Source organism: Rhinatrema bivittatum, chromosome 5 (genome assembly GCF_901001135.1).
Source record: "Rhinatrema bivittatum chromosome 5, aRhiBiv1.1, whole genome shotgun sequence".
NCBI lineage: Eukaryota > Metazoa > Chordata > Amphibia > Gymnophiona > Rhinatrematidae > Rhinatrema > Rhinatrema bivittatum.
Genome location: NC_042619.1, coordinates 227543422 through 227569168, shown reverse-complemented (window position 1 = coordinate 227569168; position 25747 = coordinate 227543422). Strand labels below are relative to the sequence as shown.

The following is a 25747-nucleotide window of genomic DNA, read 5'->3' as shown; positions in this document are numbered from 1 at the left end:
TTTATTTCAATTTTTTGTGATAGAGGCCCTAAAATAGGAACTGGTCACTAGAGGTTTGTCCTTGGAGAAAATACAAAGGATATCACTTAACCTCTATGACGGGTTATGGTGATGTGTCATTATGACAGAGGTTTATTGAGAGGTTTTGGCATATTTATTTCAGGGAGTATATTACTTAGGTCAATATAAGGTGGTGTTCAGAGCAGGAAATGTATTATTTCAGTCTTGATCTATGGAATTGGTGCTAAAAGTCTGGGTAGAGGAATCTCTCTTCTTCCCTGCACCCAACTGAACAGTGTCCAAAAAAGGCCATAGCTCCAAGCTCATTGAGCCATCTGGGAGGAATCATGGATAACCAAGTGAATTGGATCCCATTCCTTAACCAGGGAAGAAGTTGTATGAGGATTTGTGAGTACTGAATACAGTCTCTTATGAGGAAAAAGGATCAATAATTTTATCATTAAGGCTTAGATTCATCAAAAAGCTATAAATATAGCGAAAATAGCACCCGCCATAAAAAAGGGGACGTGGTTAGGATAATTTCCCTGCTCCCGCATCGCACAGGTAATTTCTGCAACCTGCGATAAATTTATCACACCAACGCTAATTTTCGCATCACATGCTGATTAATCCACCGCAGGCGTGTTACTGATCGACAAGGTTTTTTTTTTATCGCAAATGCAATTCTCTCTCTCTCCTGCCCGAACGGCATTTACGATAAAAACCTTTTCAGTCAGTAACACACAGCTAATGCGGGCACAATGCACAGAAAAAAGGTGCAGTTATTTCCAGCTTTAAAACCCATGCTTCTGGATATTCTATCGCATTTTGACATTAGGAGCTGCTCATTACCATTAACTCTGCCCAAACTCCTCCCACTTGCATAACTAATGTGACATTTGCAAATTAGCATGCATTGCACTATTTAAAACATGCATTAGGGCCTTAACACTAGCATTAAGGCCCTAACACAAAATGATAAATGACTCTGTAAGAGAGAGAAGCTAATTGTAAAGTTAAAGTGAAGATTTGGAGGAAGAATATTCTGTTGTTGTTGCTGCTAACTCAAGGCTGTAAGACCTGTGAATCCTGATAAATCAGTGATTTTTAAGCCTTACATAGTAACAGAATAATGACGACAGAAAAGGTCCAAATGGTCCATCCAGTCTGCCCAGCAAGCTTCTCTTTGTAGCAGCTGCCTTGACACTGACTGCTGGAAATCCCAGAATAGAAAATAAGAGGGTAATATTCAGTCACTGGCTGGACTGTAAAGTTAGCTGGATAAATTTATCTGGCAGACTTTGAAGGGATACTCAGTGGTGCAGCCGCACTATTAAATTTTTTATTTATTTTTTATTTAAAAAGTATTTATATACCGTTTTTTAAAAAAGAAATTTTATCAAAAACGGTTCACAGATTTAAAACCAAAAATAAAATAATCAAAATAAAATGGAATTTTTAAACTTTACATAAAAATTGGTAATAACTAGACAGAATGCTAGTATATAAGGTTATTAAAAATATAAAAAGTTTGGAACCATGGGCTTATTGTTTTGGGGGAAAAGGGGAAAAAGGGGGGGAAGGGGAACGGGAGGAGGAAGGGGAAGTGGGAGAAATAGAGCGTAAAAATTATATGAGATAAAGGGAAGAAGGGAGAAGGGTATGATAGTTGGAAACGTGTGAATGAGCAGGTATGTTGTAGTTATGTGTAGTATAAATGGGATTGTAATGGGTGTAACTATGTTTAAGAGGGTAATTTCGGTATTGATGATTAAGTTTAATTAGAAGACGTGTTGAATGCAAGTTGAAAAAGATATGTTTTGAGAGATTTTTTGAAATGTGCAGGGTTGGATATCGAGCGAAGATGGTTTGGTAAAGTGTTCCAAAGTGTTGGACCGGCTATTGAAAAGGCTCTTTTTCTAGTGAGGTCTAATCTGGCTTGTTTAGGAGAAGGGATATCTAGTAAATTTTGGTTAAGTGATCTTAAGTGTCGCGTCGGTTTGTATATGCGCAGTATTGAACAAAGCCAGGTAGAAGTATGATTATGGTTATGAATTAAACTATGGATAATAGAGAGAATTTTGTATTTTATTCTGAACTTTATGGGTAACCAGTGTAATGATTGTAATGTAATGTAAATATAGCTGGCTGTCTTAAAGATAGTCAAATAGGTTTATCCGGCTCTCTTTAGATCTACTATAAGCACAACCACAGTTAGCCAGATAACTTAGCTGACTAACTTACCTCCTCTGACAAACAACCCTGGAATGGCCTTATGTAATCCAGCTAAATTTTAGACAGATAATAAGTGATCTGGTTAAACTTTAGTCAGATAAGGGGAGGGAATATTGAAAAGTCAGCATTTAGCCAGTTAACTTGCGAGTTAATTGTTTGAAGATACCTTCAGATGAGAGCCTTATTTATCCCAAAGTGTGGGCTTATGAGAGGAATCTATCAGTAAGAGAACAGTGGGGATGAAGACTTTGAACTTATGGGGAGGCAGTCCGAGTGTTACGATCCTGCCCGCGGCTAGGCCGGGAGCAGTCTCTTACCTTTTTTCGCCGCCAGCCAGCCAGCTCCCCAATGCCGTGCCCTGCAGTCCGGAAACCGCCCACAGTTGCTCCTGCACGGCAGGCTTTGCCACCGTGCCTCTATACAGCCAGGAGGCCGCCGATGCCGTCTTCATGCAGCAGAAGCCGCCGCCGTCATCCTGCCTTCACAGCAGGAGCCGCTGACGTTTCTTTCATTCCGCGACCAGGAGGCCGCATATGCCGTGCACATGCAGTCCTGGGGCCGACGGCATCTTGCGTTCCCAGCGCGGCATGGAGCCGCCTTCTCTAGCCTCTTCTTGTGGCTGGGAGACCGCCTGAAGCTCCTCTTCGTGGCCCGGAGGCCACCACCGGTGTTCTTCATTGACTGGAGCCGCCCCCAGCTTCTCTTCAGCGGCAGGAGCGATTCCAATGCCTCGGGCCTGCTTTCTTCTTCCTTTGCAGCATGGCCGCTCTCCAGGGTCCTGCCTCCTACATCCTTAGGCAAGAGGCCGCGCCTTCTCTCAGGATTTAAAGGGTGGGTCCTCCTGGCTCTTCCTGATGACCTCATCTTGGTGTTTCCTCTTCAGCCCTACAAAAGGGCCCAGCCTTCAATTCCTCGTTGCCTTCGCAAGGAACTAGTTCTCCCTAGGACTCCTTGTCATGCCAGCTTCTTCAAGGTATCCTGTTCTTCGTGGGAATTCCCTTGTTTTCATTTGTGGCTCCTGATCCTTTGTCTCATCTTCGTTCCATGTTTGGTCTCTCGCCGGATCCTAAGTCCTTGTCTTCAGATGTCTTCGTCATCCGATCCTCCTGATGTCTTCACCTTCAGATCTCCCTGAAGTCCTCATCTTCTGATGTCCTGTCTTTCTGCCTCTCGGAGCCTCCTCGCTGCTCTTCATTGGGTGACCTGGGGGTCCGAAGTCCAGATGCCTCAGATGTCTTGTTCTCCAGTTCAATTGACATCTCCACGATGCTCTTGACTGAGTGTCTTGGGGGTTGAAGTCCAGATGTCCTGACGTGCCAGTCGTCTTCATATCAAGTTGTCTTCATCTTCAGAATCCTTTTGACGTCCTCGTCTTCAGTCCTTTTCGCTGTCAAGCGTTCGGAACCTTTGGGCTCCTTTGTCAAAGAAGCCTTCTGAATAGGGATGTGAATCGGGCTTCAGACGATTGAAAATATCGTCGATATTTTCAAAATCGTCAGAAATCGGGGGCTCCCCCGAAACGATAGGAAAACCCCACGATATTGATCATGGGGGTTCTCTTATCGTTTTGGGGGAGGGCCGGAAAAACGGCACACAAAAATAACCCCTAAACCCACCCCGACCCTTTAAAACTAATCCCTTTGCTTCCCCCACCCCCCGACCCCCCCAAAAACATTTTACAGGTACCTGGTGGTCCAGTGGGGGTCCCGGGAGCGATCTCCCGCTCCCGGGCCATCGGCTGCCACTAATCAAAATGGCGCCGATGGCCCTTTGCCCTTACCATGTGACAGGGTATCCGTGCCATTGGCCGGCCCCTGTCACATGGAGGCGCCGGCCACAAAAGAAAAAAAACAACCCAAAAAGTAGCTAGAAGCTAGAAATAAGCTAGGAGCAGTGTATACCTAAGTGAAAAAGTTGAATAGTTCAGCTCAGTTACTCACCTTGGAAAGGTGTTGAGGTAGTGTGATTGGGTTTGAATAGGGACCAACATTTGTTAATCAAGAGAGCTTTGAGTCACTCAGGCTAACTGAAGTTAGACTGTTTGTATTTCATTTTTGAATCCACAGAGGCTGGTGCATTGCTTCCCAAACTAACATCGGACCCTCTATTATTTTATGTGGCCCAGAAAGGGGGTTACATATATTTAGAGGGAAGGACTGTTTCATAGCTAGCTATACATCTACAGACGTTGGATATACATATTGCTATAGATATATACAATAGATATAAAATGAAGTAGAAGTAATTTAGAAGAAGGCAACTTTTTTTGGACAAGATCATTCTCAGGAATATTTTTGTATGTACATCTCCCAAGGCAACTTAGAAACAGATGTTGATCCATCCTTAGAGATGAGATCTGCATATCTCAAGTTTTATAACTCAGGGACAGTAACTTTCAAACAGGCATGTAGGCGCAAGCGTCCAGGGACACAGCTACTTTATAACTTGTACGCGTATATGTTCGCATGTTATAAAATAGCCTGGCTGTGTGCACATGTGCGCCAAATTTTAACTGGGCGCACAAATCCCGCTTCTATCACGTGAGTCAAGGGATTTTAAAAAGGGGCCACACCCATGCCATTCCCATTTTATCAGTTCATCCACCAGTTCATCCAATTAACAGCTAGGCCTTCCAACCCCCCTGATTTGATAGCCTACACTCCCACCAGTTACCCCAGACCCTTTAAACCCCTCAGAAATGGCTCAGTCCTTTTATTTTAGGACTTACACATCATCCACAGCAGAAGTAAAGTTATGCAGCAGAGGACCTCGGCAAGTGCCAGGGAGCATAAGTATTTACGTGCGAATCTCTTGGCCACATCCCGCCCCTATATGGAAATTTTAGAGATGTGCCCGCTGTGGCATTTATGCGCGTATCTAGGTGCTTTTTAAAATACGGTCGGCACGCACAAACCCAACTTATTCACACATGCCCCAACTGACATGCAGGTCGGGCTTTTAAAATTCACCTTTAAGTCTTCATTTTCTTCCAAAGACTTACATTGGAACAGGGACACTACCAAGCTAATTAATGTGTTGACTGTGCCGAGTGAGCTGGTTACAGCCAGCAGATCTCCTTCTCAAGATGGCAGAGAGAGCACGGAGGCTAAAAGATGGGCCTTATCAAGAGCTCCGTGACATGTGTTCTCAGGCTGCAGTATTGAAATTGAAAGGACAAAAACAGTTCTTCAGATCTCCCCATGGCTAAGAAATAAAAGAAAAACCATGTGGCAGAGTCATAGGTAGCTGATGGGCAAGAACTCAGCAACAAAAGTGTTTGCAGGTGATGATGAGTTGAGTTCTACTGTCATCAGTCGATGAAGCTTTTACCTCTATAGGATTCCAAAATGAGCTTCGGGAAACACGATTAGCAAACGAGAAAAGGACTCGGGGAAGTTGAGCACATAGCATGTTAACAGTACTAGATCAGAAATGTCATATTACATTGTGTGTTGTGTCAAAACATGACAGGCCGGTATGCAAATGCCTTTACTTGATCCTCTTTTCAAATCAGTACCTCAAAAGAAATGTCAAAATGCTTTTATCTAACCTTCAATTGATTTTTCATTCCTATATCCATCAGAACAAAAAAAAAAAATATATATATAAGGAACCTGTGGTGGTATTTCTTGTATCTATTCTTCAGTTCCTCCTTTTATTTTTTTTTATATCAATATTCTTGCCACCGTAAGGGAGAGCTGACATATTACTAAAATTACAATGAACAAAGCATTCTGCACTAGAGATGAATTGGTCACAAAGGAAAAAGGTACTTCCTAGAATATTGATTGCAGCACACTAATTCAATAAAAATGGGGTACCAACATTATTGAGAAAATGCAGTTCTGAATGCCAGCTCTGCTACTGCACCCTGGTGCACGCGCACATCTTATGCAGCTGAGCAGACCAGGGAAAGACAGGGAGGAAGAAGGGAGAGAGAAAATGAAAAACCTGCTTGCCCCTTCAGAGGTCTGGAACAAAGTTCATGAAACAAGGCTGGGGCAGAGGCTCAGGGGAAACATAAGGAAGTATTTCTTCACAGAAATAATCATGCATACATGGGACGGCTTCCCCGTAGAGGTGGTGAGAGAAAAAAAAAACAGTATCAGAATAAAAAAAAAAAAAGAGTAGGGCCAGCAAAAATACTCCTCAGTTTGCGAAGAGATCAGGTATTGAGGTAGGATGGAAAAACAGGCAGAGCAGATGGGTCATGCAGGCTTTTAGGGATGTGCATTTGTTTCTAACAAATGCCAAAAATGCAACAAATGAGGCCATTTTCAGTTTGTTCCGTTCTGAATGAAACGAAAATAACCTCAAAAATTGTCAGGTATTATTTGTGGCATTAAAAAAAAACCTGGCCTACAGCAGCCCTGGTTGGGCATCCAGTCTGCTTAGAAATGTTGATCAGCGGTATATACAAACTGAATAAAAATACATAAACAACACTAATACGGCCTAGCCCCAGAGCTGAGCCCAGCACCGAGCTAGCCTAGTGCCTAGGCCTGAACTGGGGCTAGCCCAGCACCCTTCCCATATGTGTCATGGCCAGGGAGTCCCACTCTAGCCCCCACTTACCCCTTCCTGGATCCTGCTAGTAAAAGGGCAGGAAGATGGCCAGTCTCTCTCAGCCAGGTCCTGGCACTTTAAAAATGGTGCCATCCTCCCTATAAACCACTACATCAAAATGGCGCCAGAGGAAGGTGCCATGGTGATGACACTTCAACACCATCCTCCAGTCAGACAGTGCAATTTTTAAAGTGCTGGGACTAAGTGGACGTAATTGGGCATTGCTCCTGCCCTTTTGCAAGCAGGATCCAAGAAGGGGGTAAGTGAGGGCCGAGGTGGGTGCTCCCTGGCCCTGGAACTTTAACATGGGAGGAGGGCCATGGACCTCACCCTGGGCCACCTCTAGACAGTCCCCCAACTCAGGACTAGACCCCGACAACAGTCCTGGGCAATATTTTGGCCTAGAAAGGCCCAACTAGAACCACAGGAGGCCCTTTTTTAAAAAATTGGTTTGTTTTTCTAATTTTCTTTTGTTCTTTTTTTTTCTTGTTTGATTTTTTTTTTTTTTAAGGGGGGGTTGGCAAATGAACCAAACAAAAAAAAAAAATTAAACAAACTGAATACAAACAAAAAAACAAACTGAATACAAACAAAAAACCAAACTGAACCAAAAATGTTGGGGCTGCACATCCTACAGTCTTTTATCTAACATCAAACTCTCAGGCTGACAGTAAGGTGCACTCGGTCGAGCACACTGTTTACCCTGCAATTGGGCGCGTGTTTTCGACGCGTGTCTATTACCCCTTATATGGTAAGGGGTTTAGCGTGTCGAAAACGTGTGGCCAACTCATTACTTGGAAATGCAAGTTGATGAGGCTATTAGTTAGTCCCCGGGATACTGAAAGTAAAATGTGCGGCCAAGTTGCACATTTTACGCTCAGAAATTAACGCCTGCCCAAAGGCAGGCGTTAATGTCTGAGCAACCCAGTAAAGTGTACAGAAAAGCAGAAAATATTACTTTTCTGTATACCCTCCAACTTAATATCCTAGCGATATTAAGTCAGAGGAACTAAAACAAAAAAAAAAAAGTAAAAATAAATATGCCCGCCAATCAGCAGTTAGCAAAATGGACACTCAATTTTACTGGCATCCATTTTCCTAACCCATGGCCGTCAGCGGGTTTGAAAACAGACACCGATAAAATAGAGCATCGGTTGTCAGACCCACTGACAGCCATCCCTAACGCTAATAATGAGGCGCTAGGGACGCACTATTGTCCCTAGCGCCTCCTTATTAGCGCACCACCTCATTTAAATAAAGAATCACGCACCCAGGAGAGATGCCTGGGCACACGTCGGGAGAGCGGACGCTCAACATGGAGCACCCGCTCTCCCGCATTTTTTACTGCATCGGCCTGTGTTTCTGTCCCCTGGAATTGTTTAGGCAGAGGTCAGTGCGGGGAGACCGAGCTTCTGCTCTGGACTTCTTCATGATCTTTGGGCCAGCCGGGAGCATGCTTGGGGCTGTCACGTCACAGCAGCACTTACCTGCTGGCACACAGCATGCCTGACCCGGGACCCCGAAAGAAGACACCACCTTTGCCTGTCAGCTGAGGGAAAACTGCTGCAGCAGCTTGACTAGGGGACATAAGGGGCTGAGAAGAAAACCCTCAACTCTGCACCTGGGGAGTCAAAGTGTCCTAAGAAAGCACAACAGCGAGCCAGGCAATAAGGAAACTAGTAAAATAAAAGTTATGGGTTAGGCAGGGCTGCAAAACTGCAGAAGATTCCAGACAAAAATATTTCAAGGAATAAATCGCATTTTCTGGCTACTGAAAGAAAGGCAGGGATGTGCAGAGCAAAATTTTATGTTCATATTTCTTATGTCCGAAAGGGGGTCCCACTTGCGGCCAATATGGACATAAAAAAAATCCAATGAGTTGGGTATATGTACATATGTGCAAAAAAAAAATTTAAACCCCCTCACCCTCCTTAATCCCCCCCCCCCCCCCCGACTTACCACAACTCCCTGGTGATCGAGCGAGGAGTGAGGACGCCATTTCTGCAATCCTTGGCGAGAAGCATGTGACTTCGGCGGCACGTCGAGTGACGCCGGCGTCACGTGATTCCCGGCGAGTTCGCGCCGGACGGCTCGTTCGGCCCAAAAAGAACTTTTGGCCAGCTTGGGGGGGGTCAGATTCGGGAGAATCTAGTCTATTGCAGTATGAAAACATTGAGCCTCCTAAGGGAATATGGAGGGTATCTCGCCAAGGATTGCAGAAATGGCGTCCTCACTCCTCGCTCGATCACCAGGGAGTTGTGGTAAGTCGGGGGGGGGGGGGGGGATTAAGGAGGGTGAGGGGGTTTATATTTTTATTTTGGCTCAACAATCGCGATTTCCCACATATCCAACATATCTATGTTGGATATGTGGGAAATCCGATCGTTTATGTCGAATCAATTTTTTAAGTAAAAAAAAAATATGAGTAGCGTTTTACTAATGCGGTCAATCCGAATGCACACCCCTAAAGAAAGGAGACACTATAGCCTGTACAATCCCCTTGTTGGAGGCCCATCAGTGGTCAGAGCTAAGGTTTCTTACAAAGAAGAAAGACCCTCTCTCTTAGGATCTCATTTTCTAAGCAGTTTTCCCATAGCCACAGAACGGGAGAAAAGCCCCTCTTGAATCAAGCCCTTCGTTTGGTTCCCAGGCACAGCAAAGGCAGGGCTTACCATGTGCTTCTTGTCTTCCTGGAAGTGCACCTCAACAAACATTCTGCCCACGGAAAAAGCCAGGGAATTTTTAACGTAGTTCACGCATCGGTCCCAGCGAGCCGTCAGAGAGGTCGTTCCAAGGATCACCTTTTTCAAAACATACAACAGGAGGTGTTCATCTCTTGCACACATAAAAACTGGCCTCCGCCCACCCCCAGCCCCACTGAGCAGCTCTACAGACTGATTCAGACGCAGAAGTGGCTGGCTTTGGCCAGAACAAGATTAAGGAACAGGCAATGGTCTAAGTCTTATCTTTTCACTATGAACTGGATTTGTCCAAATATCAACTTGTCTGCTTCTTGCAACATATTGCTCTCTCTCTCTCTCTCTTTTTTTTTTGTTTTGGTTTTACTAAATCTTATTCTTAGCTTTCCTTCCTATTTAAAACTGCTGGGGACTAAAAAGAGACCAACTTTTTTTTTTTTAACTTTTAAAAAATCTTTCCTGAATCCATTCCTCAGCTGAGTATTTTATCTTGATGCTTGTATCAAGATGATACCTACATGGGATTCTGGGCTGGATCGGCACCCACAATGCCACAATTTAATTAGATTCAGAGCAGTGAGGAAAAAGGAAGGCAATCTTCAAAGCATTTCTGTGGGTAGAACAGTGTTTCAGGTGCATAAACGGGCTCTTTGTACATTAACCCACCCTCTCTGCATGCAAAAGTGTGCACGCAATGACAGCGGAGTCCGTGAGTACTTTTGCACGCAGACAGAGGCGGCGCTCCTGGGCTCAGAGTCGGGAAGGGGTTAGCACTCAATGCGCAGTTACACGTATATAATATCACTGGAAAACAGTACCCAAACAAATAGCAGGCGCAAGTCTACTCGTCTGTTTCTTCTGACCCAATTTTCAAAGAGAACACCTTTCCTTTGAAAATTGATGCATGGTTGCCTTCAGTCAACGTGAAATGCAAGAGTGGAGACAGGTTTTCAGAGCTACAGCAGGAATGTTAAAGGTTTCCTCCATAACAAATATTCGGGAGAATCTAGTCTATTGCAGTATGAAAACATTGAGCCTCCTAAGGGAATATGGAGGGTATCACTGAGTACACTCTGCAAAACTGCTTGCCGAGAAGCTCGACAGGTCAGAGTATGGATGATATCACTCACCTCTAGAAATGAAAAGCACACGGTGAACAAGAAGAGGAGAAATGATCTACCAGTGTACAGCTTCAAGGGCCTGGACCAACCCTAGTGGGGCAATCACGCTATACTGATCATTATTTTGAACTACGTCAGCTTACCCGTGCAAATTCCAGCTGCCTAAACTGAAAGCGCCGACTAAGGCTAGGAATTCTCGAGTAGACCAGTCTCCATACAAGATAGTTGGCCAGAGTTCTGCAAAATAAAAAAACATATCACACCCGTTATCACGAAAGAGAGAGATGTGCCAGCCAGACCAAACCAAATAAAGGAAAGAAAAATGGGTTGAATTCACTCTAAGAAAAAAAAAAAACTCTCAGGGCTCAGCAAAACCATTTCGGACTGATTTTTCTGCTCATATCTTTCTGAGGAAAGGAAGGGTAAAAGAGAGACCCGCAGAAAGAATTAGAAAAGGCTAGAACAGGATTAGGGCGTACTAATCTCGATATTCGGAGTTAGCTGCTTAACTTGTCCAGGTAACTCTGGTCGTGCCACAGCGCTGTCCTAAAGTTAGCCGGATATACTTAGTTCTGCCCGCACCTCTCCAGATCCCACCCCCATCTCACCCCCATACAAAAACAACAAAAAAAACCAAAACCTTGCCGGAAAGTGAGGTCTCAACTCACCCACTCCCGGTGACCCAGCGCTGCTTGGCAGCGTAAACTACCCAGAGTGTGCACACTTTCAGCGCTATCAGAGCGAGCCTTCTTTCCTAGTGTTGGAAGTGTACACAATGATTAATTTACGCTTCCGGCGCTAGAAGTCAGAAGCAGCGCTGGATCGATGGGAACGGGTGAGTTGAGAACTCGTTCCGGGCAAGGTTTTTTTTTTTTTTGTATGGGGGGTGAGATGGGAGGGGAGAGAGCAGGACGACTCATACTGTGGGTGGGTGGGAGGGATCATAAGAACATAAGAAATTGCCATGCTGGGTCAGACCAAGGGTCCATCAAGCCCAGCATCCTGTTTCCAACAGAGGCCAAAACCAGGCCACAAGAACCTGGCAAGTACCCAAACACTAAGAAGATCCCATGCTACTGATGCAATTAATCACTAGTCACTAACCAACCTCCTTCCCTTCTCAAAAATACTCCAACTTAAACATACAAGGGAATGTTTGCTTGGTGGTAATCTTGTACGGGGGTTATTCAATGAGGATAACCGATTTGCAGTTATCCTCTCATGAACCTCCGTCTATTATTCTTTTATTAAGTTGAACAATATCTCACGAACTTTTTTTATATTTTTCAATTTTTCTAAAAATCCCTTCTCCCCTGCTGCTTTACCGCCCCACTAATGTCTTGTTACATACTTATCGGGACGTCGCCTCTGCGATGTACTATGGGTGCGGAGCTGCTTGTCCGACACGGGCCATGTTTCGGCACAGTGTGCCTGCTTCAGGGACTATGGGAGAACATGCTGTGTCCGATACTGGGTATCGGACACAGCATGTTCTCCCATAGTCCCTGAAGCAGGCACACTGTGCCGAAACATGGCCCGTGTCGGACAAGCAGCTCCGCACCCATAGTACATCGCAGAGGCGACGTCCCGATAAGTATGTAACAAGACATTAGTGGGGCGGTAAAGCAGCAGGGGAGAAGGGATTTTTAGAAAAATTGAAAAATATAAAAAAAGTTCGTGAGATATTGTTCAACTTAATAAAAGAATAATAGACGGAGGTTCATGAGAGGATAACTGCAAATCGGTTATCCTCATTGAATAACCCCCGTACAAGATTACCACCAAGCAAACATTCCCTTGTATGTTTAAGTTGGAGTACTGATGCAATTAATAGCAGTGGCTATTCTCTAAGTAAAATTGATTAATAGCAGTTAATGGACTTCTCCTCCAAGAACTTATCCAAACCTTTTTTGAACCCAGCTACACTAACTGCACTAACCACGTCCTCTGGCAACAAGGAAGGGAAGGACACCGCTATCTGATGTATGTTACGGGACTTGTATAAGGAGAGGTTTGGGATTAGGGGGTACCCGGCCCAAGAGGCCCATACCTAAAATTTGGGGATTGGGAGGGGAAGAGCAGAGCTGCTGCAGGTGTAAAGTTATCCGGCTAACCTAACTAGATATACCCGATATTCGGCTACGTTAGCCGGTTATCTCAGCCCCTCCCCGGAATGCCCCATTTTTATCCGGCCAGTTAATAACTTGTGAGTTATCCGTCTAAATGGCTTTCGAATGTGGACCTGGAGGTTTATATTAAGATAAGAAAGATTTTGTTGTGAATGTTGCATAGGCTGCGTAGGCCAACATGTTTTATAGACATTTAGAGCCACAATCCATGCTAGAAAATTAGCACCGTTCCTCTAAAAGTCATTTTTGCAAGGAAAACAGTCAGTTTTAAAAAGAAGGGGAAGATCTTAAATTATTGTTTTGGTGTTATGTGTCACAGTAAAGGAATTAGGGTTTGATCCTGCTTGTGGACTTATTTTCCCCACGAGTCCTAATGTTTGTTTTGGTTTTTTTTATCAAAGTGTCCAGATTGCTCCCGTAGGAAGTAATACCAGCGGCAGAGGCAGCCCTCCGGCAGAGACCGATGCCAGCCAGGGAGCAGGAGTAAAATCTCCTTAGGTGTGAGGACTCTCCGAGGACAACAGGAGGTACATGTGTGATTGGAAGAATGGCTGCTTGGGGGCTTCTCTATTGAGGGCATCAAAGGAAGCATCTATGACAGTGCTTCCTTCTGCCTGCTTTGAATCTCTCTTTATTTTTACTGAACAGCTCAGGAACATCTGCTATGGCTGTTGCTGCTCTAAGGGGGAGGGGGAGGGTCCCCAACTATCCGCCCTCCAGAGACCAAAAGGAATATCTACGAGTCAATTTACCCCAGTGTGAATAAGGATAATAATATGTAACTAATAAAGCACAGAAAAAAAAAATGTTCCTGATGCTTAAATATGGAACAGCATTTATACACTGATAAGAATCATCTGGACCAAAGTCGATGGCGGGAAAAGATAAATCAAGTTCATTAGGCAGTTTAGCCATACGGGAGGTAGTCTGATGACGCCCAAGTTAAAAATTATGTATATAACTGTCCGTGTTGTCAGCTAAGCTAATTGGTGAGAATGTGGGAGCATGGCAGATTTATAATATATCCACAGTGTCATCAAGAAAACTCAGTTTTATGGAGCAAGCACTTCAGTACATGCAATTGACTTATCTCATAATTGGTAAATCAGTGCAGGCTAATGCTCACATAGATCAAACCGACACTCCACTGTACTTGGCAATAATCCTTGAGCACGGTGCATAAAAATGTGTAGAGGGGGGGAAAAAAAAAGAGAGAGAGAGAGAGAGAGAGCGCTTTCCAGCAGCGTGGGGACTTCTCTGAGTTGTATTAGCAAACTGCTGAGTCCTGATGAGTGACTTCATCGGGAAAATTCTGCAGTGCTTGAATGCAGTTTGAAGCAAAAGTGGAGGATTTGTATGGCCTCCTGGGGATTAAATGCTTACCTCTCATTCACAGCCTCCAGATGAAATGCCGCACCAAGTGGGCAGACCATTATTATTATAAAGCAATTACATTTTATAACTCGCAGTAGCTCTTAGAATCCTCTGACCTGCTCAGTTCTGCCTTTCATGCGGCGCTTATTTTCTCGTGATGTAATTTACCCCACAGTCCCCAGAGATGGGAAATGTATGCATGCATTTAGGGGACGGCTGACTCCAGAATACTTTTATCTTGCACGTGGTGCGTCAGGTTTTAATACCAGATGTGCCAAAATAATGATATACTGAGCCATGCACTGAGAGGAGAGAGTGCAGCCCCTACAGCATGTGAGCTCTGAATATCCTTTGAGTACCCCCGTATTAAGCAGCCCGAAGTTAAAGGGAGAATTAGCTTGGGGGAACCCTCTCCCTGGTAAAACCAAGCCCCCACTGGAAACACCCCGGTCCTCTGCACCCTGGCAACATCCAACTCCATTGCCCGGACTCTTCTCCCTCCCCCCTGCTAGTATCAAACTCCTCCCACACACACACACCCACACCCACCCACCCACACACACACACCCTCTCCATCCTCAGCAGCATCTAGACCCTTCCCTCTGCCCAATCTATCCCTCCTCAGTCTGACCAACAGGAAAATTGCATCTTATCTCCTACTGACTTGGTATCCAGTATCAAATTTAAACCACTTGCTCATTTTGATACTGCTAGGGGCTTCTGTGGGATTTTGATGTCACTGGGTGGGAGGAGGGGGGAGGGCTGAATTTTGCTAGGTGGAGGCAGCGGTCTGGGCTGGTCTATCTTAACTTTTAGACCACTGGATTATTACATTAGGAGGTAACTACAGCCCTAGACCAGTAGTTAAATTTTGTGTACTAGGAGGGTGCGCGAAATTGAACTTCTGGTACCATGGGCTCATGGAAAAAAGGCGGAATATCAATGCCTGTAAATAAATGACCGCAATATGTGACTATTTAGCAACATGCAGTAAACATTAGTGGGACCCTGCCATAGGAGCTCTGTAGACTGCACTGTATTTATTTATCTTTCATATGTTTCTCACTTTATGCATGTAGCGCTCTAGATGAGTTACAATTAGTTAAAATGGTTTTTTAAAAATACCAACAACATTGCATAGAATCAGACAAAGCTAAACAAATAATACAAAAATACCATAATATTACAATTAACAAAAAAAAAACCCATATTTCATCATTTTCAAATATCCAATGCTAAAAGTTACCAGTTTTAAAAACTACCAAGTACTGCCTTGCCTTCCAATAAGACTCGTGAACCTGAACGTGGAATATCAATGACCTCCATCCATCAGCTATTTAACCCCATAAATCCAAAGCTGCCAATACAGAATCCTCCCCCAAAAATCCCATCCTGTCCCACCCCTAACCAAATCCTCCTGTCGTTAGTCATTGAAAGCTTCTCTGAAAAGGTCAGACATATTTCCAGTCAGAGACAGTTCCATACGTAGGGCACACAACATCTAAAGGCTTGCTGCCTAGTGGAAACCAGGTGGACCTTCTTGCACTTTAGTTCCATTAACAAAGCTCCGCCCTGGGTCACGGCATCTCAATTTCTAGTGCAAATATGTGGCACCGCTGGCCACGCAGGAGCTTGTACGAGAAGCAGAGGATTGTACATTTGATCCTGTATCCAACAGGCAGCCAATGGAGAGTTCTCATGATTGGTGTCCATCCTATCCCACAACATGCAGTTCACTGAAAGAACTAAATATACTGTGGGTTTAATACACAGGGAATTTTTCTTTTCAGTAAAGTAAAAAATAAATAAATAAATAGAAAAATAAAAAGTAGGGTGTTCTTGGTGGCTTATGTCATATTATTTAAGCCATTCTCACAGACAGTGGCATTCCTAGACATGGCCACATGGGAACTGTGCCCACAACTCTATTTGACTGTGCCTTCAGTCTCCCCTCATTGCTGCTCCTGGTGCTTGCCTCATGCATTGAACCGGTATTGGTTCCAGGACCTCATAGCTATGTTAGATGTGGGATGCCAGGAAGCTGAAGGTTTTCCCCACCTCCTCTCCTTCCCCTGTGGCATGGGGACAGAGCACAGCAAAGAAGAGCCTCTCTGCTCCCCACTCTAGTCCCTCCCCATCCTGTCCTCTCTACATACCGCCTCTTGAGACAGGGACAGGAAGGGTGGGGGTGTTGGGGCAGATACAGTTGCAGGTCTGCAGCAGCTCTTGGTGCTCCCAGAACTTGGGACTCCACTGACAGCAAAAGAGAGGAAGAGGAAGGCACTCTAGAGCATTAGTCAGGTGAGCTGTGACTCCTGTGAGTGATTTCGGGGGGGGGGGGGGGGGGGGGCGAGAGAAGGTAAATACTGAACGAGGGTTGAGGTGAGGAGAGGTGAATGTTGGTGGTGCTAGTGGGGTGAATGCTTGGAGGGCATGGTGAGGGGCATGAAAGTTGAGGGTGGCGAGGAGAGTGAATACTGGGAGGGAGGTGAAGAAGGAGTTGAATCATGGGGGAGCATAAGGAGAAGGTGAATGCTGGTGGCAGCGTGAAGAGATGAATGAATACTGCAGAGGAAGTAAGGAGGGGGCTGAATTCTGGAGGAAGCACAAAGAGGCTGTGAATGTTGGGATAAGTTCTTGGAGGAGAAGTCCATTACCTGCTATTAAGTTCACTTAGAGAATAGCCACTGCCATTAGCAATGGTTACATGGAATAGACTTAGTTTTTGGGTACTTGCCAGGTTCTTATGGCCTGGATTGACCACTGTTGGAAACAGGATGCTGGGCTTGATGGACCCTTGGTCTGACCCAGTATGGCATATTCTTATGTTCTTATGTTCTTAGCTACACTAACTGTACTAACCACATCCTCTGGCAACAAATTCCAGAGTTTAATTGTGCATTGAGTGAAAAAGAACTTTCTCCGATTAGTTTTAAATATGCCACATGCTAACTTCATGGAGTGCCCCCTAGTCTTTCTACTATCCGAAAGAGTAAATAACCGATTCACATCTACCTGTTCTAGACCTCTCATGATTTTAAACACCTCTATCATATCCCCCCTCAGCTGTCTCTTCTCCAAGCTGAAAAGTCCTAACCTCTTTAGTCTTTCCTCATAGGGGAGCTGTTCCATTCCCCTTATCATTTTGGTCGCTCTTCTCTGTACCTTCTCCATCACAACTATATCTTTTTTGAGATGCGATGACCAGAATTGTACACAGTATTCAAGGTGCGGTCTTCACCATGGAGCGATACAGAAGCATTATGACATTTTCTGTTTTATTCACCATTCCCTTTCTAATAATTCCCAACATTCTGTTTGCTTTTTTGACTGACACAGTACACTGAACTGACGATTTCAATGTGTTATCCACTATGACGTCTAGATCTCTTTCTTGGGTGGTAGCACCTAATATAGAACCTAACATTTTGTAACTATAGCATGGGTTATTTTTCCCTATATGCATCACCTTGCACTTATCCACATTAAGGGGTAGATTTTCAGACGAGCGCGAACAGCCTACTTTTGTTTGCGCTCCAGGCGCAAACAAAAGTACGCTGGATTTTAGTAGATACGCGCGTAGTCGCGCGTATCGGCTAAAATCCTGGATCGGCGCGCGCAAGGCTATCGATTTCGTATAGCCTGCGCGCGCCGAGCCGCGCTGCCTCCCCCCGTTCCCTCCAAGGCCGCTCCGAAATCGGAGCGGCCTTGGAGGGAACTTTCCTTTGCCCTCCCCTCACCTTCCCCTCCCTTCCCCTACCTAACCCACCCGCCCGGCCCTGTCTACACCCCCCCCTTACCTTTGTCGGGGGATTTACGCCTCCCGGAGGGAGACGTAAATCCCCGCGCGCCAGCGGGCCTGCTGCGCGCCGGGCCGCGACCTGGGGGCGGGTACGGAGGGCGCGGCCACGCCCCCGGGCCGTAGCCACGCCCCGTACCCGCCCCCAAAACGCTGCCGACACGCCCCCGGAACGCCGCGACGACCGGGCCCGCCCCCCGACACGCCCCCGACACGCCCCCCTCCGAGAACCCCGGGACTTACGCGAGTCCCGGGGCTCTGCGCGCGCCGGGAGGCCTATGTAAAATAGGCTTCCCGGCGCGCAGGGCCCTGCTCGCCTAAATCCGCCCGGTTTTGGGCGGATTTAGGCGAGTAGGGCTCTGAAAATCTACCCCTAAATGTCATCTGCCATTTGGATGCCCAATTTTCCAGTCTCACAAGGTCTTCCTGCAATTTATCACAATCTGCTTGTGATTTAACTACTCTGAACAATTTTGTATCATCTGCAAATTTGATTACCTCCTTCGTCGTATTTCTTTCCAGATCATTTATAAATATATTGAAAAGTAAGGGTCCCAATACAGATCCCTGAGGCACTCCACTGGCCACTCCCTTCCACTGAGAAAATTGCCCATTTAATCCTACTCTCTGTTTCCTGTCTTTTAGCCAGTTTGTAATCCACGAAAGGACATCGCCACCTATCCCATGACTTTTTACTTTTCCTAGAAGCCTCTCATGAGGAACTTTGTCAAACGCCTTCTGAAAATCCAAGTACACTACATCTACCGGTTCACCTTTATCCATGTGTTTATTAACTACTTCAAAAAAGTGAAGCAGATTTGTGAGGCAAGACTTGCCTTGGGTAAAGCCATGCTGACTTTGTTCCATTATACCATGTCTTTCTATATGTTCTGTGATTTTAATGTTTAGAACACTTTCCACTATTTTTCCTGGCAATGAAGTCTTTTTAAATACTGGGGTTACATTAGCTATACTCTAGTCTTCAGGTACAATGGATGATTTTAATGATAGGTTACAAATTTTTACTAATAGGTCTGAAATTTCATTTTTGAGTTCCTTCAGAACTCTGGGATGTATACCATCCGGTCCAGGTGATTTACTATTCTTCAGTTTGTCAATCAGGCCTATCACATCTTCTAGTTCACCATGATTTGGTTCAATCCATCTGACAACCTTCTCTGGTACATTATCTTAAACACATACATACATACATACATACATACACACACACACACACATACACACACACAATCTCCCGGAAGTCATCTTTTTCTTCCCTAAATTCAGTGCTTCCATGTGGTCCACAGCAGGTGTGAAAGGGTCCAGACTAGGGTTGGGGGAACAGAGGGGATGAGAGAGGGCCATGTGGGAGAAGGGGTTGTGTGGGGGATGGAGACATGCAAGACAGCAATGGAGGGGGTAGAGGGCTGTAACAGAGATGGGAGAATAAGAATAGGGGGGGGGGGGGGGTGTTGAGAGAGCTGGGGTGATGTTGGGGATTCAAGAGAGCTGGGAAAAAGGCTTTAGAGGTGTGTAAGGGAACCAGGGAGGGGGTTGCAGGAGAGCTGGAGGGGGGAGGAAGTGTGTGAAAAAATATCCAGAAATGGAAATATGGAAACAGAGACGTAAAGGGTGTGTGAGAGCCAGCGGGAGTGATGGAGGTGGGTATATGAGAGACAGCCAGAGAGGGTATGGGGAGGAAGGGGAAAGCATGCAGAGTGAATCAGAGAGAGGCTGATAGGGGAAGGGAGTTGGACTAGAATTTGTGTGGAGGAAGTTACCTGGACAAAGTGGGGATATATTCAAATGGCCAGATTCACGTGTGTCAAAGGCAGTCGCACCCGCCTAAGCCTTTTGAATATGGACCTCTCCCTGACTCTGCTTTTAAAAAAGCAACTATCGGGTCTTGAAACGGGCAGCATCTGGCACTGGGCCTTGGTGCCGAAACCAACCCTCCTGTGGGCAGGGGGGCTGTGCGTGTAAAAGTGCCTGCAGAAGGGATCCCCCATGCACTTTTGCCTGCACTGCACAGAGGTATTCCCAGGGGCCAGAGTTGGGGGGGGGGGGGGGGCAGGGAAACCATTCACACACGTACTTAACGATTTTCAAAAGCATGCACACTTTTTTTAAGAGCTGCACCAGGATAAAATATGCATTGACAATAAAGAGTATCTCCATTGATGGGAAAAAAAATGCATTAAAACGAAACTTCAACGAAGGATGGCTCCAGTCACAGCACCGTGCACTGCCATGCAGGAGACCCAAGTTGAGTTGCCAGACACGGCCTCGGTCCAATGGGCCAGTACGGGGTTTCAGAGTGCTGCAGAGGCAGCACTCACAGTGGCCCCAAGGAAGGAGGAGGGAATCCCATCCATTGCACCAAAAGCAACCCCCGTGTTGCAGATTCCAGGTGCACAAGTGGCAAGTTACAGTGGCTCACTGGCCAGATTTGTCACAGCAATGGCCAGATGGCAAAGTGACGAAGCTGGGGACTCGATCAGGGAAAGTCCCCCTGGCAGCCTGCGAATGAGGGCCTGTAGTGCCTCAGCTTCATATCTCCATCTCCGTATCACAGGTGGCAGTGTACAGGGGTTTGGGACAGGTCCCACTGGCTCAGAGGAAGGTAAAGTCAAAAACACACAACAGCGTGTAATTGTGATAGCAAGATTTCAAGTAGTAAAGGGGAATTTAAGCTTTGTGCAAACCCCGTCCTCCTCAAGAAAAACAAAAGTGCAAAACAAATTGTGACATTAAGTGGGCATCTATTAAAGGAATTCTCCGGGTGGGTAAATAACTTTATCCACAAAGAAAACCCCTTAAAAATTGCCATAGGACCCTCCATGGGAAAAGAGGCAGCACTAGGACAGGGGTGGGCCGGGCTAGGCCAGCTGATATAGACACCGGGATTTCCCAGCATCACCAGCCAGCCAGCGTAATTATTAAGGGAAGCTTTGCCAGGGGTTCAAGGTACCCACGGATTCGCAAGCACTGTAAGGAGACTCATATCACCCTCTATACTAAAATGAAGCAGCATGAAACATTTTCCTATGTATACATATTGTACGTTTCATAGGCGAGATCCAGTGACTTGTAGAACTCAAGCTTTTGACCTCTGACATTCTCAGCAGCAAATGCGTTTGCAATGTCTCCCGCAAAAGCACAGGACCGCATCACGATGTCAGAAGCGGGCAAGATGCTTACTTTTTCCTCTCGGATTCAAGTATCTTGAACAAGTCTTTGAAATACTGGGGCACCCGGACAATCACGTTTTCTGACAGGCTGATATCCTTTAGGTGAGGGTACAGTTTAGTGTCGATGACTTTCTTGATGTATCCAAGCCAGTCAAACTGAAGGGAGAGAACATAAAAAATACAGATTACCCCAGGTTTCAGTAAAAGACTGCATATTTATTTTCTGCCAATTGACAAATTCAGAGGGGCAAATTTAAGAGCGAAACCTGTATCTTCTAGACCAAGGATTCTCTGTTTTCAAAATGAAATGAAAGGAAAAAAAATTCTCTTCTTTTAACGCACAGTAAAAAACTAAAAACCTCCTCAATGAAATAGAACAAAAAAAGTTCTTTGCACATTCCTGATCCCTTACTGCTCTAACTCGCTTTGTGAGATAAATAAATGAAGAGGAATATTTGCATACAGGGAGACAATACATGCAAAGTCCTCCATGTATATTCATTAGGGATATCCCAAAAACCAAACTGGAAGGAGATGCTGAGGACAGGTTTAAGAAGTACTGTTCAAGACAGACAGACAGATGCATAGACCAGTTCTCCTGTACCCTCAGCTGCATATCTCCCTAGCATACGAACATTTAAGCAATTTATTAATGGAAAAAATATTTCTCACAGGAACATTTCTTTTATATAATTGCATTAATAGTAGTTAAATTAAATTTCAAAGCCATTTTGCTCAGGTACATTGCCTTCCTCTAGCCAGTGAGGAGGCTTCCACAGCAGATGCGCTTTAAGCGCGGTTAAAAAGAGGGTGAACGTCGCCCGCGCATTTGATTTTCAGATGCACGCACATACGCTGTTTTTTTACCTCTGCTCGGCCGCCCATGCAAACAGAAGGCGGAAGGCAGGCGGGCGCTTTCCTATTGGGATTTGCCGGGTGCTTCCAGGCGACCCAGATTGCCTGCTGTGAGAGACAGGATGCTGGGCTTGATGGGCCGTCGCTCTGACTCAGCACGGCACTTCTTATGTTCTTATCACATAAATATCCTAAAATATAATAATCTTGTCTGAACACTATAAATGTTCAAAGCTAATATTCTTTAGGTACTAAACATAACAAGCTGGTTCCATTGCTTTCTCAGTCCATTGTATATAAAAATGTTGCTCAGGTAGTCTGTTCCGTGAGCCCAAGCAGGGCACAAATTCTTCCCTAGCTGCCTGGGCTTGGGCGCTAATAAATATTTTTCCAACAATGCCAGAACCACCAAACTGCGAGCGTTTGCAAGCTTTGTGGGCTGGTTGTGCTTATCTTGTGATGCACGAGATCAGTATAGTTGGCCCACAAGTTGGGAAAACCACTCGCCCACAATCCCGGCATTAGGCAGGCGTAAGCAATGGTAGTGAATTGTGGCAAGGCAGCTCCAGAGGCCTAATGGTACGGAGACCTTCAGAGGCAGCAGGATTGCATGGGACCCCTCCCCCCCAACACCCCACCCCTGGCAGCGGCACCATTGCAGGAAAAAAATCTCAGCTCCTTCTCCGCAAGTATCAGGATTAGAGGGTCCCCCTTTCAGAAGCAGCAGGATTGTGCTGCCCCCCCCCCCCCCCCAATCAGAGAGAGGAAATATCTGGGAAATAATTTAGGAGAATTTAAGCCTTGAACCCAAGCCATTACTCGTGTCCCCTGTGTTCTGGCTTTCAACGTGCCTTGACTTTAGACAAAGTCAATACTCAGCTCTCAGCTCCAAGAACAATATTTTTCTCTCATTAACTCTCTCTCCTTCAGGATTATGCGCAAAGTCTCCTACAATTGCTATTAACCAATTCCGTTCAAGTAAATTTTGGCAAGGAAGAAATCTTCCCCCAACGCCATGCAGAATCATTGGAAGAGCAGGATTTGAACTCGTGACTTTCAGGGACTCTGGCCCTTCTCTGACCACTGGACCGCATGTGTGCCGGGTTGGCTCTTAAGCAGCATTATGGCATCAGAAAGTTTCTGACCACCCTTGCAGCAAACGAAATCCCACCCACCTGAGGAATCATGGTGCTCAGCTCCGATATGTTCATTTTGTTGTACATGGCTTCACTTGTCCTGTTCTCGTGAGGAACCAAAATCTGCACGGCAATAAAGTAGACACATTCATTGGTCATGCCAGCAATTTTATGTAGTCGGCCACAACTCTTTTCTCCGAGTTTTATTCCACATAATGCAGCAATTTCAACAGTGATCTCTTTGATGATAAATACTTAAAAAAATATGAAGAAAAAAAAGTTTTTAAAAAGTGTCTCATTAGCCTAACCCAGTCTGCTCAGTTTCATACTTCTCGCAATGCCCTAGACCCCGCTTGATTTCTGGCTCGCCCCTCACTTTCTCTCTCATGATCCTCTGTGCCTATTTATCTGTCTATAAGCATTTAAGATATTCTGGCTTTTCGTAATGGTCGGCCCAAAGTGGATTGCATAGGGGTATCCCAGGGCTTCCTGAACTTCTCTATTACCTATTCTGCTGCCGCCATCTCCACTTAGAGTCCATTCCAATCATCCAACACCCCTTTCATGAAGGTTTTCTGACACTGATCCTGAGTCTACCCCCTACAACCGCCTTACTGGGACCTCTTGCCCTAGAGCATTCTTTCCACCAAAAAAGATTTGCTTCCCTGTGCTTTGAGGTATGAGGCATGTTAGTTTGTGGGCATGATGCAGAACGCTGAAGACAGGTGGCAAGCGTGACGTGAACCTAGAAGGGCTATCCATAAGTATATGCTTCAGGACTCAGGACAGCTGGCAGAGGCAGTTTTGGGAATCAGTGCAGACTTCTGCTAATGCTATTTTTAAGAACTTCTCTTGAGCAGATTCTATGAGAGTGGAAACGCATATTAGGATTGTTTTCATGAGTTGCACTTTTAGGATCAGGTAATCAGACAGAGACAGGATATGCAAATGTTCATTTCTCCGCTAAGCAGTCCATTTTGAGAGAATTTGGTAAAGTTTGCATATTTTGTGAGAACATTCCTCGTGGGAAATAAAGTGGGATAGCCGTGCTTTTGTTTTATAGGTTAGGTGACATTTCCAGAATTTCTAAGGAGGAAGCCAATTAGCAGAGCACCTGTTCACCTACCCACCTCTCTTCCTCCCTGCCCCAACTGTCGGGCCGTTAGCCCGGGTTTGGCCGCGCATTTTCGACGTGCTAGCTTTACCCCTTATTCAGTAAGGGGTAATAGCACGTCAAAAACGCGTTGAAAACGCGTGGCCAACCCCCCCGAAACTAATAGTGCCCGCAACATGCAAATGCATGTTGATGGCCCTATTAGTTAGTTATTCCTGCAGATCCAGAAAGCAAAATGTGCAGCGAAGCCGCACATTTTACTTTTAAAAATTAACGCCTGCCCAAAGGCTGACGTTAATTTCTGCCGGCGCTGGGGAAGTGTACAGAAAAGCAGAAAAAACTGCTTTTCTGTACACCCTCCGACTTAATATCATAGCAATATTAAGTCGGAGGCCCCCAAAATAAAAAAAATCAAAAATGTAAAAAAAAAATAAAATTTTAAGTCGGCCCGCGGGTCAGAAGACGGACGCTCAATTATACCGGCGTCCGTTTTCCAAATCCGTGGCTGTCAGCGGGTTTGAGAACTGACGCTGGCAAAATTGAGCATAGGCTGTCAAACCCGCTGACAGCCTGTCAAAAAGGAGGCGCTAGGAACGCGCTATTGTTCCTAGCGCCTCTTTTTACTGCAGGCCCTAATTTGCATAGGCCACCCTCCTGAATCACGCGCCCAGGAGAGTGGTCTGTGCGCTCGTCGGCTGTCCCGCGAGTTTTTCTGTATCAGCCTGTGTGGGAGAAACCCAGAAGAGGGATAGGCAACAGCAGGGGCTTGACTTAAAATGGGGATTGTGTTCAGCTCAGCAGTAACCAAATCCTGATAACCAAAGCAAACAGAGAGGCCATAAAATGAACATTGTGAATTCAAGTTGAGACCCTAGAGTGGGAACAGGCAGACTCAGGGCTGGAACCTCCCCACCCCTCTGCCTTCCTCCCCCACCCCCTGCAGCCGGAAATCCAGCTAGGGATAGGAATAATGGGCAACAGATGAAAGCGGCAGCGGCACTGAGTATTGTTGAGTGCTGCTCAAATTCAGCTTTCTCATTGCCTATCAGCTCTCTCCAAGGTGGTGATCCAGGCTGGGGCAGACTAAACAAAGCTTCTTCCCAGCCCCAGTTACAGCAATTGAGCTAAACTTACTGGACCAGCTCTCTTCCATAGCATCTGTCTATATTATCCTACCCACCAATATCTTTTTCCTCTAAAATCTTGTACAATGTACTTTTGAACTGATTTAGGGGGTTTATTTACTTAAGTTCATTAATGCTAGCACAAGCATTAACACAAAAAAAACAGGCTTTCATACACATTCAGCCTGCATTATTTAATGCACTTTAGAGTGCTGGTCCAAGTTACTTGGACATACCACTGCCTAATGCAAAAAATGATTTTATTTATTTAGATTTTTATATTCCATTTTTTGCACTTTTCGGCCGCACTTCAAAGCGGATTACATTCAGGTACATCTGTGTCCCATGAAACTTCATACAAAGAAGCCCATTGATATTAAACTGCGTTAGCAGAAATTATGTTA

General features: G+C 45.4%; 1 protein-coding gene across 2 annotated transcripts in view; it reads right to left on the bottom strand.

Annotated features, from left to right (window-relative positions):
• The window catches only part of PHEX (phosphate regulating endopeptidase homolog X-linked), a 275511-nt gene that overhangs the window by 118077 nt on the left and 131687 nt on the right, over nucleotides 1-25747 (bottom strand). For both annotated transcript variants that reach the window (XM_029603400.1, XM_029603401.1), the window contains exons 8-11: nucleotides 23145-23228; nucleotides 21125-21270; nucleotides 10765-10858; nucleotides 9474-9602 (exon numbers count right to left, since the gene is read on the bottom strand). In XM_029603400.1, the coding sequence (XP_029459260.1) occupies nucleotides 9474-9602; nucleotides 10765-10858; nucleotides 21125-21270; nucleotides 23145-23228 (453 nt within the window). The remainder of the gene's footprint in view (nucleotides 1-9473; nucleotides 9603-10764; nucleotides 10859-21124; nucleotides 21271-23144; nucleotides 23229-25747) is intronic.